The sequence below is a fragment of the Centrocercus urophasianus genome, unplaced genomic scaffold, assembly GCF_019232065.1.
Source record: "Centrocercus urophasianus isolate 14NV4802_14NV808 unplaced genomic scaffold, USGS_Curo_1.0 seq_18, whole genome shotgun sequence".
Classification (NCBI taxonomy): Eukaryota; Metazoa; Chordata; class Aves; order Galliformes; family Phasianidae; genus Centrocercus; species Centrocercus urophasianus.
The window spans coordinates 20,508,944-20,522,430 of NW_024884733.1; the positions used below are offsets into that span (position 1 = coordinate 20,508,944).

Genomic DNA, 13,487 nt, shown 5'->3' on the forward strand with positions numbered 1-13,487 from the left:
ACGCCGTTCTCAGACGGCCATAGCCGCGCACTGCCTCGCCTCAAGGCCGCGCTGTGGGACTGCAGTTCCCAGCAGGCAGTGCAGCGGAGCGGCATTTCCCGCCGGAACGGCATTTCCCCGCGCTCCGCCTCACCCGCACTACACTTCCCAGCGCGCCGCGCGGCCTCCCGACTGCGACTCCCCTGTGGGACTACAGTTCCCAGCGGCCCTCGCGCGGCGGCGCCCTGAGAGCCCCGCAGAGTGCGGGCGCGCGGCAAGCTGGGAGCGGTAGTCTCCCTACGGCGTGCGCGCGCCGCCAGGCGGGCCGGGGCGTGTCCTGGGGGGGTATATAGGCAGCCGGAGGGGTAGGGGGCTGCACTCTGCCGCCGCCGCCCCTTTCTCCCGTAGCTTCAATGCAATCTTCGGCCGCCGCACGCTGCGTTGAGCCCGCGTCGGTCGCCTCGGATAGGTAGGGCCGCGCGGGGAGAGCCGGGCGCGTCGAGGCGGGCGGCGAGAGGAAAGGGGCCGCTTCGACTCCGTGCGGGCGACCGCGGAGGCGGCGGCGGGCGGGCGGCGGGCTCCCCCGCGGCGGGGAGGGGAGCGGGGCCGGGGGTGCCGGGCGGGCTGGCCGCCCTCTTCCCGTCGCCCTCCCCCGCGCGGGGGTTCGCGCCGCCCCGCTTCGCCGGGGCCAGCCGGGCCCGCTCGGCTCGCGCGGAGCCACCACGTGATCCCTGCGCGGCCGCTGCCATCTTTTTTGGGGGCAGCCGACGCCGCCCGACCCGCCCGGGCGGGGTGGACAGGAGGGGAGGGCGGTGGGAGGGCGCGGTCACGTGGCGCGGGGCCCTCAGCCCGTCAGGAGCCGCCGTGGGGTTTGGCGCCAACGGTGGGGGCGGGGCGACGGGAAGGCGGGAAGCGCCCATTGTCTGAGAGGGGCGGCCGGGCCGGGGCCGCCCGTCAGCACTCGGCCTTCTTCCGGCCCTGCCGCGGCCGTCGGCGCCGCTCCGAGGCCGGCCCTCGCGCGTCCCGTCCCGCTCACAGCTCGCTCCGCCCGCACAGGATGGAAGAGGACCTGGCCGCCCCCTCCACGTCCGCGGACGGAACGGACAGGTGAGGCCCCGCTCCGGGCTGCGCCGTGCGGCTCCCGCGGATCCGGCCGAGCTGCGGCAGCCCGCCCGGCGCCTCTCGTACCCGTAGAAGCTCACAGGCCCCCCCGTTGGGCTCCTTTTTGCAGCGTGGACGTGGACGCGGAATCCAAGAAGCTGCTTGGGCTGGGACAGAAGCACCTGGTGATGGGAAACATCCCGGCTGCCGTGAACGCCTTCCAGGAAGCTGCCAGCTTGCTGTGAGTAGCAGAGCGCCTGGTGTTTGTACCTGCGCTGCCGGGCGTGGGGAAGGCTGAACTGGTTGCGGTGCTGCTGTGGTTACGGCGCCGAGGGGAGTGCAGGCTTGTGAAGTTAACTCAGGTGCGGGACAGCATGATGGTGGGTGTGCCGTCTTGTGCTGCAGTCCCCGAGGGAGGAAAAGGGATCTGATGTCGTCTTTCTCCTGGCGAGGCTCTGATGCGATCTGTTCATGTGGGAGCAATGCAGTTGTGTCACTTGCTCAGTCAGTCTCTGAGGGTGATGCTTCTTGGATTCTTAATTAACTTGCTCTGCTGGACGCTTCTGAGAGCCAACTCTGTGTAAGCGAGCGGGGCTTTCATCCTTCCTTCGTGGTGCTGAGTGAACCATGAAACTGCTGCTGTCCAGAAGCTTTCGTCTGTAAAGCTCAGGTATCAAATCCTCGGAATGAAGCACAGGCAAACAATGCTTTGTTACTTTTCTAGGGGTAAAAAGTACGGTGAGACAGCGGATGAGTGTGCAGAAGCTTTTTTTTATTATGGGAAATCGCTCCTGGAGTTGGCAAGGTATGCTAATGGTTGTTTGTTTACAGTGGCTGTCCTCGAATGCATGGTGTGCTTCCTTCAGGGGGTTGGTTTGTAGCTGAGCAGTGACTGTATGCTTCTTCCTGAAGGGACTGGTTTAAAGCTTGGTAACTGAGAATGAAAAATGCTGCTAGGAATAATGCTTCTGGTGGAAAACAGCTATGCTGCTTTGAAATCTGATAACATACTGTGGTTTGTTCTTTGCTATTTAAGCAGTGTTTCTTGGTAGCAGTGCTCTTCCATGACACGGAAGACAGTGATGGTTTTCCTCCAGAGCAGTATGGATATCTGCAACATTAGTAAATAGCTTCATCTAATAAGCACCTGGTGTGTCAGGGAAGCATGTAACACTCAGGCACCCAGAGCGTGGCTGGGGCAGTGGGGCTTTGTCCCTTGGTGGGCAGGGTTATGCTGGGTGAAACGTGCTGTGGTGGTGCAACTTCCACAGTTAAAGCGATGTAGTTACGAGAGCCAAGTGATAATGATCTCTTCCTTCTTTTAGAATGGAAAATGGTGTATTGGGAAATGCCTTAGAAGGGGTGCAGGTTGAAGAGGAAGGAGAGAAAGCTGAAGATGATTCCGCGTTGCCGGCTGTTGATGGTATGTAAAATTGTCAGCTGTGTCACAGAGGTACAAGCTGTGCTTTTGTCTGACTGGTCTAAGTCAGTACACTGATGTCCTGGGTAGTCAGAATCATTCTGTTGAAACTTCTGCAGCCAAAATGGATTTTTTTGGTCGTCTTATCTTGCTTAAAGATGAACAAAACTCCTGCAATGAACTTATTGCTTAAGCATGTGTCAGGGGTCACCAGATGTCTGTGTTCTGAAACGCTGCATTCAAGCTTGCTTTCTTAAGCTTCAGGGTCAACTTGAACTGCTTTGTAACCTTGTAGCAGTACAGTGTGTGTAGCAGGACAGGTCAGTATTGAAAATATCCAAGAACGATACTTGCTTTGTGCTGGGCAGCTCGAGATAATGCAGGAATTCCTGTAATCCAGACTATTAAAACACTGGCATCTCTTGCTTAGCTGCGACTAAAATCGCTAGCGCAAACTGCACACTGCTTGAGCAGCTGCTTGCAATAATGCAGTCTGGGGAGGGGGTTTGCTTAGTTTGAGTTACGTTGGTTGCATCCCATCCTAATTCCTCGTGTTCTGAAAAAAGAGCTTTTAGGAATGGAATGCCATCTAACCTGATGACAAACCAACACACTGGAGGGTCGGAGGGTGGTATTATCAGTGCCCATTAATGTCTTTATCACTAAACTCGAAGAAATGTTTATGCTTCCTCAATCATGTAGAAGAAGCAAGGGAGGAGTTAAGAGAACAGGTATATAATGCCATGGGGGAGAAAGAAGAGGTGAAGAAGTCTTCAGTGCTGACTGAGAAGGAAATCAAAGGAGAGGACGTTGAAATGGAAGATGTTACAGAAGAAAAGCTAAAAGAAGACACAGTTACAGATACGGAGGTAAAGCTTGAAGGGTCTGAAGAGAAGACAGGGACTTCTGTGGAGAAAATAAATTCAGAAGAGTGTGACAAGCAGACAGCTGTGGAAAAGAATACAGAAGAAGCAGCTGTGGAAGAGAAGGCAGTGGAAAAAGAGCAGAACACACGTGAAGAAGCAGAGGCAACTGAGGGGAAGAACAGCATGAAGGAAGTGTTGGATGAGGAGGTGAAGGCAGCTGTGGAAGAGGATGAAGCTGCAGAAGCATCTGCAGAAAAGAAGGGAGGGGCAGGAGAGCAGACGGCAGAAACAGCAGAAAGAACAGAAACTGAGACAGCTGTGGAAAAGGGAGAGTCTATAGAAGGGCAGACAGAAGTGGCTGTGGAGGAGAAGGCAATGTCACAAGAAGGGGCAGCAGAAGGGCAGGCAGCGGTCATGGCAGAGCAGAAAGAAGCTGCAGAAGAACAAGCAGAAGCAGCTGAAAAGAAGGTGGAGGAGAAGGAGTCAGTGGAGGCGGCTCCGGAACAGAAACCAGGTGAATCTAAAGAGATGGATTCCTCAAAAGAGCCTATGTCTGAAGTGGGTGACGATCCAGCTAATGTTACAGGAGAAAAAAATGAAGTGGCTGCTAAGGTAGAGAAAGAGGAAAAGAAAGATGACCTGATGGAAGAGAATGAAGGTGCTAAGGTAGAAAGAGAAGAGAAAGATGACCAGATGGAAGAGGGAGAAGGTAACAGTGAGAAGAAAAGTACTTGTGGGTGGATGACTTGCTGGATTTGGCTAACCGTGGGTAAAATGTTCCATTCAGAATTTTCTGTTTGCCTTAAAACGAGGAAAAAGGGGATTTAGAAGGATTTTATATCTGAGTAACTGGTTTCAGTAAAGTTTCAAGAAATAGAGAATCATCTCGGTTTCTTTAGACTAACGCTTAACTAACTGCAAAGCAAATCTGTAAAGCAAACTTACAGCGCTGTGAAATGTGTAAGTAAAGGCTGGGCTGGTGGAGAATACTGAATGGATGTTCCTTGCATGTCTGGGTTTAATGCACTAACCTTCAAATAACTCACGAGTTGCCTCTGGTTATAACCATACTTTAAAACAGTGGAGCAGAAAAATAAGAAGTGCTGAATATTTAATGAAGTGATAAATTTGCTTTCCAGAGGGCAGGGAGTAACTTTCCATGGGAGTCTTCCTAGCAGTAATTGAAAGTGAGAATTTGGCTGATGAACCTAAATCTAATTTGCCTTGGAACCTGCAGATTCACTGCTTCCATCTAGTGTAGTTCTGCAGGTACCTGGCTTTTTCTGCCATTCTGCTTCCCCGCATCATTATGGCTGTTGACAGGGTTAAAGTTGCCTGGTAAAACCTGTATCTTTGCTGCAGTAGTATCTGCATGGCCTTAGTAGGCCATGGATTTCTGTTGGACAAGTTAATCAATAGGCTGCTAATTGAAACTTGGCTTATCATTAGCTCAGCTGCACAGGAAGAGCCTTGTTGAAGAGAGGCAGGAGTGCAGATCAAGTAGCTCTGGATACTGGAAGGACTTGTACTGCCCAGTGCAGTGAGCACAGCATTGAAGCAGCTGCCTAGGAAGGTGTCTGACCAGAGTGTGACTGAATGTAAACTAAGAACAGTTACCCACCCTTCCTCATCTTACGTAGGACTGTTCATGTACACTGCTTCCTTTTGCTCAAACTCTTGTTGGTATGAGGACCCAATTGAACGTCCTAGTCTGGTGTATGGCCAGCATCTGTTCTGTTTTACATTTGGTCAGGCTGTCCATGTACTTAATTATTTTGGCCCTCTCTGGCTGATGTGTACTCCTTGGCAGTTGGACTGAGCGGCTCACAGGTTCTCTAATCACCATAAGAAGCTCCTGTTATTCTAGAATTAGTCAGTGGTCACAGTGAATTGGTTGACTTGAAGCTAAAGTCACACAAATTAGGTGTTCTTCAAGTGATTAGATTCCTTAGGGGCACACCTCAAAGATTCCTGGTAGAGCAGATGATGCAAAAGTCCCACGATATCAAAGCCAATTACCACTGTATGACAGCAGGTTCATCAATACCATTGTAAACATCTAAAGTGAGGAACCTGAATTCAGAAAGACTTATCTGTACACAGCTTGGCAGTTATCTTGCTGAAAGTGCTTGTTATCTGTAGCATGAAGTCCCAGCAACTGACCAGCACCTCTAGGGCTGCTCAGGATTCCACAGCTTCAGTGGGAATTCGCCACGTGTTAGTGAGAACAATTTTAGGTAAGTTTCCATGCTGGCATTATGAAGTTGAATTTTAAAATGTAAACTGAGGTTGCCTGAAGCTACCTGAGTTCACAGAGCCCAACGTTTTCAGCAAGATGGCTGTTGCTGAGAATAATTTTACCTGTGCTGCTCTTAATCACACTTCTAACCTCTCACTGGAAGGATAAGGGCCGGATAAAATACTCTGCCTGGCTCCGTGTGAAGCAGCACAGTGACAACAAGTGTTCTCATTCATCTGCTTTCCTCCCAGAAACAGAAGAATCTGAAGACGAAGATAAAGAAAATGAGAAAGCTGAAGATGACAAGGAGAACGAATTGGCAGCGGAAGACAAGGTGAGGTTGCTGAGCTCTGGTGTTGGTGCTCCTGAATGCAGTGTCTGTCTAAATGTCATGTGAAGATCGTTAAGTTTGTGAAAGCTCACGTGTGTTTTGTTAAGTCCTATACAGGAAATAAGTTCTGTGTGGTGAAACCAGTGTTAGCTAACAGGGCCATCAGGGTCGTTGGATTTTTGTCTGTAAACTGTGCTTGTTCAGCTGCACTGAAACAAATGCTTGTGCTCTGTAGGTCATTGAGGCAGCCTGGTTGAGGGGAGGCTGGCTTTGATTTCGCACTGAAGTTAGTTGTAACAGTTCTTTGTCAGTTCTTGCTGTCTGGTTACTTAGTTTGAGTGCACTCAGTCCAGTAAGTGGTGATAGAGACTGGGAATCCAGTGGCAGGTGTAACACTGCTTAAATCTGGTGAATTATCTTGACGTAGCAGTTCACACTAAAAAACTTACTGATAGGAGAATATTGCTGCTTAGTATCCTGTTATTTCTGGGGGCAGGAGGAGAGAGAGGAGCCCATATCAACTGACAATGTAAATTTAAGTTCCACTTAAACACCTTCATACAACATGCAAAGTGTGAGCTGATACAATGAACTGTTACACATTTTTCCTTTTATCAGCAAAGCATTCATCTCTTGGTTAAACACATTCTGCTTAAAAGCATAAAGTTGTTTAATGTGGTATGTATCCAAGTAGCTTAATATTTTATGCATTTCTGGTCTTTACAGGAAAGTGAGGAGGAAGAAATTGGAAATCTTGAGCTAGCCTGGGACATGCTGGAGTTGGCCAAAGTCATCTATAAGAGGTAAAATCTAAGGCTGTAATTTGAACGTTTGCTAGAGAAACTCCCTCAGTTGGGAGGTGGTGTAGCATGATGCTGCATATTCTGAAGACTTGAAAACAGCTTTTTTCCCTTGATTTAGGCAAGAAACAAAAGAAGCTCAGCTTCATGCAGCTCAAGCTCATCTAAAGCTAGGAGAAGTCAGCATTGAATCTGGTAAGTAGTGCTAATTGTTGTGTGTGAAGTGCTAAGTTAAATCTTGTCATGTTTAATTTCATACTCAAAAATGAGTGGAGGTGACTTAAGGCTGAGAAGGTTGGGGAGTGGTTAAAAATGAAAACAGCTCAACTTTGTCTAATTATAACAGTACAGCCACAGGATAAACTTCTTAATGGGGGACCCAAGGAAGTTTCTTAAAGAGGCTGTACCGTGCTTCCCTGGAGCAGCAAAAGAAAGCTTTGTGTTAGAAGTGGTGTACTATCAGGCTAAAGCAGAACACAGCATTGTTTCATGGAGATTTGGTTAGCTTCAGAAACTGGGAAAGCCTCCTTAGGTTACTGTGTTGTAAATACACAGAGCCCCCTTGAGAGGAGTAGGGGAAGTGGACCCTAAGCAGTGCTGGACTGCGAGCGCTGTCATTTGACGACAGGGAAGCATCCTGTTACTGAGCTCAGCCTGTATTCCACAACAGTTCTCTTTTCAGACCACATCAGGTGGAATGAAATATGTAAAATATGTTCTTTGTAAAGACTTTGTGTCTTGCTTCTATAGAGAACTATGTGCAAGCTATAGAGGAGTTTCAGGCCTGCCTGGCCCTGCAGCAGAAATACCTGGAAGCTCATGACCGCTTGCTGGCTGAAAGCCACTACCAGCTGGCCCTGGCCTACCACTACAACAGCCAGTTTGATGAGGCAGTCCAGCAGTTTGGTAAATCCGTAGAAGTCATTGACAAGAGAATGGGTGAGTTCTCCAAAATGGCCTCGCTAACTAAAGGGCTTTTGTGGTCAGCACTAACTTTAAATTGCCCTAAAACTAGTCTGCGATGCAAATGTTCACTAACAGGCCATACCAACATCAGAACTGTCAGAACAGCATCTGTTGGTGGGCACTTGCCTCTGTGGTGCTTGTAATGAGACAGCTGCTTTGCCTTCAGGCTTTTTTTGCCATGGTAACTTTGTCATTCCAGCAATGCTTACTGAACGAATAAAGAAGGCAGAAAGTGGTTCCCCCGAAGATGAGAAGGAGATTGAAGAACTGAAGGGACTCCTCCCTGAAATCAAAGAAAAGATAGAGGATTCAAAGGAGTCTCAAAAGAGTGCAAGGGTAGCTGAGCTGGCATTGAAAGCAACTCTGGTTAGTGCATCCTGTGTTTTCCTTTGAACCAAACGTTCTTCTAGCGAGGCTTGAAGTAAACCAGTAATGGGAGAAGCTGAGACTTCACACAGAGCAAGAAGTTAACTAATGCAGTTAAAATCTAACAATAGGATTAATAGCAAATATATTGAAATTAATTGTTCCAACCTAAACTGAATTTGTTAGGGTTCTAAGCAATAAGTCTGAGTCAAATGTGAGACTTGAGTGTTACACTGCTACACGAGCTTTTGTTCTGTCTTTGCTGTATGTAAGTGCAGAAGTAGAATGCAGTAAGACACAGTTGGATTTCCTGCCACTTCCTAAACTGTGTACTGGCCTTTTGTGAATAGGTGACAATAGGTGCTTGTTAACTATTTCTCTGCTGTTCTAGGTTGGAACTACATCTGGTTTTGCACAAAGTGAAGGCAGTGGCTCTGTTTCTACAGTAAGTTGGGCAGAGAAAGTTGCTGAGAATTCATGTCTGCTTTAAGGATTATGGCTTGCTGTTATTGACATGTCAGTGTCTGTTCCTTAATAGATTCCAGTAAGAAAAGCTGCTGATGGAGCATCTCAGTGTGTTACAGACATCTCTCACCTGGTCAGGAAAAAGGTGAGTCCAGCAATGACCAAGGGAATAAACAGCTTGTCAGAGTATCGGCGTTTTGCCCTCTATAGTTGGATTTCTTGGCTTAGAGCTTTTACTATGGAGCCTGGAAGAACACTTAAAAGTAGTAACAAAAACGGTGTGTAAAACTCCTTTCCACTGGGAGGTGATCAGTGTGGGAACCACCCAGCTCCAGATGTGTTGGTGATGGTTCAGCACCGTGCCTGACCACAGTGATGTAATTGCAGGCTGAATTGTTTGCCCTCTGGAGATGTCCTCTGAGCAAATGCCCTGCTCTGGAGGAACTGCAGGAGGAGCGGGGCAGCCTGTAGATACTGAAAAATTAAGATGAAGACACAACCAGGCTGAGTTGGGTTCCCTTCTTTCCAAGTGGAAATGGAGAATTGAACTTGAAAAATAGCAAAGCCAGCCCTAGTGTGTAGCCATGCTGTCTCTTACTCAGAGAACAGGATATGTTGAATACAAGGTTCCTTTAAGAGTATAGGGATTTTCCAGAGTTGTTCATACTGCTAATTATCCTGTATGGGCTCTTAGTTTTTATATTACAAACTGTTATGACACAGCCTGCCTTGTGTTACACCGCCTGCTTTGAGCTCAAGTCTGTCAGCAGCAGCTTTGATCTGCTTTACACAGGTGATTGTAAATAGCCTCTATTCACTTAGCTGTTACCTAGCTCAACAGTAACTCATTCCCCTGTCAAAGTATAAGGATAATTCAGCACTGTAGCTACTGGCACTTGCATAATCCTTCTGGTTATATGTTGAGATGTTTGTGCTTCAGAGCTTTGGTTAAATCCTAACGCTTAAGTTCTTGAACCTGGCAAGTAGAGCTTAAGTAAGTAATGTACAATGACATCTAGATGCTGACTTTCTAAAAATACTTCAATTTGTACATAGTGAAGACTAAACAATTTTGTCTTCAGAGGAAACCAGAGGAGGAGACCCACCAGGGAGACAATGAAGCTAAGAAATCTAAAGCAGAACCGGCTGTCAATGGTGGCGGTGGTGACGCTGCCCCCAGTGGAAATGAGGTTGCAGAAAAAATGGAAGAGGAGGTGGGCAGTTGAGTCAGGACTCTGTGCATATATATATATATTTTTTTTTTTTCTTCCCCCTCTGTTCAGGCACGGTTTTGTGCATGGTTTCATCTGTTGCTGATATACTTTATTGCCTGTTGGTCTTCAGAGGCTTCCCACAAGTTGGGGAATATTCCCAAGCTGCATGTTGTACTGAGGTGTCTGACACTGATTGAGCTGGGAAGATGCCAGCTTTGGCAACCTGCAGCCAAAGGGCGAGACAGAAAGGTGCTGGGGCCCTGCATGTGTGATTTGGGTTGAACAACAGCACGAAGCCCTTCTCCAGAGCATTTCTGTAGTAGAATGTTTAAAGGTTTTAAAATCCTTAACTTGGCCTACGATTTTTACTGTTTCAGAGTAGTTCTGGGCTCTGCCGATGAGCAAAGCATGCATGGTTACGTCTTGAAATTAAAGAAACTGACTGCTGCATGAGTTGGTGCTGTAATGCAGTGTTTGATTTTTAAAAATCAAATACTTCTCTTTCCTTTTAGACAGAGAAAAGGCCACAAGCAGAACCAGGGGCTGCAGTTGAAAGCACAGTATGATAATTCTTTAGCTTTGGACACTCCTCTGCTTCAAAGGAAAATGGTTTTGTATATAGTGTATTTTTTCACTTTTTGGCAACTTTTGTATGACTTCAATAAAGATTGTAAGCAAATGTTCCCTATTCTGACCCTGTTTCTCTCTCAAGCTCCTTCCTCCCTGCTTTTGTGCTGCAGCCTTGCTTTTCTACATAGAGCTGCAAAAGGGTTGAGCTGGGGCAAGAGGAGGCAGTGTAAACCCTGAGCCTGTAGGAAGGTGCAGGTGTGGTGTGGTACCTTCCCTGCTCCCGTGTGCTGCAGCGGCAGAAGGCTGCAGTCCCTGTGTGCTCCCTCCCTGCACTCCTGGCTTGCTATGGCTGAACTGCATTTTGCAAAGTTGGTGCTGGTTCTGTGTCATCTGACGTGGCAGCAGTAGTACAGCTCTGTTCTTCAGGATATGACTGCAAACAGTGAACTTCATGGTCTGTACGCTGAAAAAGGCCAGGAGGTGAAGAGCTGTAGGTAGAAGCCATTTATTTCACACACCCACCACGAGCCCCAGGATGATAAAGGAAATCTTGCCATGGGTTTTGCTGCTCCTTGGTTTGAGCCTTGAATGCCTCCTGTTAAGCTTTTCCTAAATGTATCTTGAGATGTGTCTTAATAGAATGAGCAGTAGGGGAGGGGGGAAAAAGAATGTGAGTGAGCATCGTCACAAAAAAAGTCCCTTATCAAAAGTCAGGGTGAGCAGCTCTCACTGCCTGAGCAATGGGACAGGGCACAGCTCATCCTGACCTCACCTCTCAGGGCTTTTGTGCTGAGCTGGTGCCTCCTGAGTAGGAGGGGGGTCATCCAGAGCTCCAAAGAAGATGCCGGGGAGGTTGGAGGGCGCAAGTGGGTGGCTGGAGGCTGTGGGGCTGCTTGTCCTTAGTGGCTCCTGGAGAAAGAAAAAGGTAGCTTTAATGGGGGCGGGCCCCCTGGGCACCGGGAGCAAATCACACTTGCAGTTTGGCACTTACACAGGGAATGCACCCCAGTGCAGCCAGGGAGCAAGTACCAAGTCAGCACCCTGGAAAGGCCCTCCCAAGGTGAGAGTTACCCTGCAACACGAGGACCAGACTCACCGCCTGAGCTAAGGCTGGAGGGAGCGGAGGGGCCACGGGCAGTGGGAGGACGGCTGGGGGCGGGCGCTGCCCCATCCCCTCTGCCTGGCGTCGCAGCAGCATCTCCACATTTGCCTTCAGCTGAGCCAGCTCTGCATTCTGCCGGGCTGCCAGCGATCCTGGGGAACAGCAGCTCAGACACGCTCAGCTGCCGCCTCACAGACAAATGGGCATTGCTCCATTTCCCAGTCACCCACCAACATCAGCTCGCATCTCCCTCCGGACCTTCAATGCCAGGAGCTCATCCTCGAGCCGCTGGTTCTCCAGCTCCACAGCCATCAGCGCCGCATCGAGGCCCCGTGCCGCCTCAACAGTGATGGTATCCCGTCCCTGGGCTCTGTGCTGGGGCTGGTACTTGCTCATCTTCTGTGCAGCCTTTTTCTCAAGTGCCATGGCCTCCAGCTGGAGGTCTAACATCTGTGCCAGGGTGGCCTCGTCACGGCCACCAGCACGCAGGTAGGAGAGCCGCAGAGCCCTGCCATGATGCTGACATGAGCGTCTGCTGGGTTCTGCTGGGCTCCCGCCCCACCCTCAGCTCTCACCTGGCCTCAGCTGCCAGCGGCCCAGAGGGCGGCAGGAGGGTGTTGAGGTGTAGGGCATCCCTGAGGAGGATATGAGCAAACAGGGGCCCAGCAGGCAAAGGGCCCTTTCTGGGCAGCATGCAGCAGGGCTCACCCTCGGTGCTGGTGTCCAGCTTTGTCTGGCAGCAGCTCTGCAGCCCAACTCATTTCTGGTGACAGATGCTTGTTGCACAGCAATGCCAGCTGCTGGCACAGCTCTGTGGGACGCACAGCTTGGTCACTCAGAACCACAACCATCGCCCCGCACCCCGTTTCAGTGCCTACGCTCTCTGTGCCGCTCTAGCTGCTGTGTCCTGGTCCGGATTTCAGCCACGTGGTGCTGATGAGCCTCCAGCAGCTCCGGTGCCCGTGGGTCCCCTCGCGGCGGGCCGGGCTCTCCCTGGGGCACAGAGACAGCCACGGCTGTAGGGGCCGAGCCCACGAGAAGGGGGTGACCCCGCACTATGCTGCAGGCGAATGGGGCCGGTGGGGCGGTCTCACCCGCTTTGCTGGCCGGCTGGCAGCGGGGGCACGGAGCAGCGCCCGCTCGCGGGGCGTGAGAACGTCACCCAGCGGTGCCCCGCGGGCTCGCCCCGGGCCCTCACGTCCCACAGAGAACCGAGGGAGCCCGGAGAGCGGGAGCAGACGGCGGTGCTTGGGGCGATCCTCGTGCCGGGACACCGCGACCTTGAAGAAGCAAACGGGACGGGAGGGCGGGAACTGCTCAACAACAGACGGACGGGCGGCACAGCTGCTCTCGGAGGAGCCGCGGCCGCAGCCCGCGTTCTCGCCCGCGGACGCGTCCCCGCCCCGCGCCCAAGCCCGGCCACGCACTACCGAGGGGTCCCGCAGTCCCTCCGTCCTTCCCGCCTCCTCCCCCGGCCCGCCGAGGCACAGCCGCTCGCGGTGCGCCCTTAGCAGCGCCCGGGAGCCGAAGGCCATGCGGCAGCGCGGGCAGATGAAGGCTCCGGCGGCCGCCATCGGACTCCTGCAAAACACCCGCGCCCCTCGGCCCGGCTCGGCGGCCCTCCCTCCTCCGGGCCGTCCGCGTCGACCCGCTCGGGGACGCGCCTGCAGTGTTTGAGGCCGCCGTTGCTACGGGCGCCGAGCCCTGCTCCGCCCCAGGCGCACGGCCCGTCCCGGCTCTGTTCTGCGGGCCGCCCTCCCGGCGCTCACCTCCACCGCGCGGTTCCTCGGGGCTCCTCTCTCAGCTCCCCCCGCGGCGCTCCTCCGGTCCCCGTCTCTACCCGGTGCGCCCGGGCCGGGGCAGCTGGCGGAGGCCGCGTTCCGCCTCGCGCTGCCCGGCCGCCATTTCGGGCTGAGGCTCTCCTCTTCTTCTCCTCTCCTTCTTTCTCCTTCTCCTCAGCGCAGGGCATAACGCCTCATTGGCTTCACCTGCGCTCACAGCGCTCCCCGCTGAGCCGTGAGGGCTCCCGCCTCAGGCACGGCCCGTTTCCACACAGCGCTGCTCACGA

The 13,487-nt window shown here is 51.6% G+C and overlaps 2 protein-coding genes across 2 annotated transcripts; one reads left to right on the forward strand and one right to left on the reverse strand.

The window, feature by feature from the left end:
• The first annotated feature begins 348 nt into the window (after positions 1-348).
• LOC122160959 (nuclear autoantigenic sperm protein) lies at positions 349-10,402 on the forward strand. Its single transcript, XM_042819999.1, has 15 exons — positions 349-448; positions 1,036-1,086; positions 1,211-1,321; positions 1,805-1,885; positions 2,406-2,503; positions 3,203-4,075; positions 5,857-5,939; positions 6,663-6,739; positions 6,858-6,931; positions 7,487-7,675; positions 7,902-8,068; positions 8,460-8,513; positions 8,607-8,678; positions 9,616-9,747; positions 10,260-10,402. The coding sequence occupies exons 1-15, from the start codon at positions 393-395 to the stop codon at positions 10,311-10,313; spliced, it is 2,172 nt and encodes a 723-aa protein (XP_042675933.1). The 5' UTR covers positions 349-392; the 3' UTR covers positions 10,314-10,402.
• An 846-nt stretch (positions 10,403-11,248) lies between these two features.
• CCDC17 (coiled-coil domain containing 17) lies at positions 11,249-11,889 on the reverse strand. Its single transcript, XM_042819532.1, has 3 exons — positions 11,650-11,889; positions 11,414-11,571; positions 11,249-11,266 (listed from the first exon to the last, which is right to left on the reverse strand). The coding sequence occupies exons 1-3, from the start codon at positions 11,867-11,869 to the stop codon at positions 11,249-11,251; spliced, it is 396 nt and encodes a 131-aa protein (XP_042675466.1). The 5' UTR covers positions 11,870-11,889.
• Positions 11,890-13,487: the final 1,598 nt, after the last annotated feature.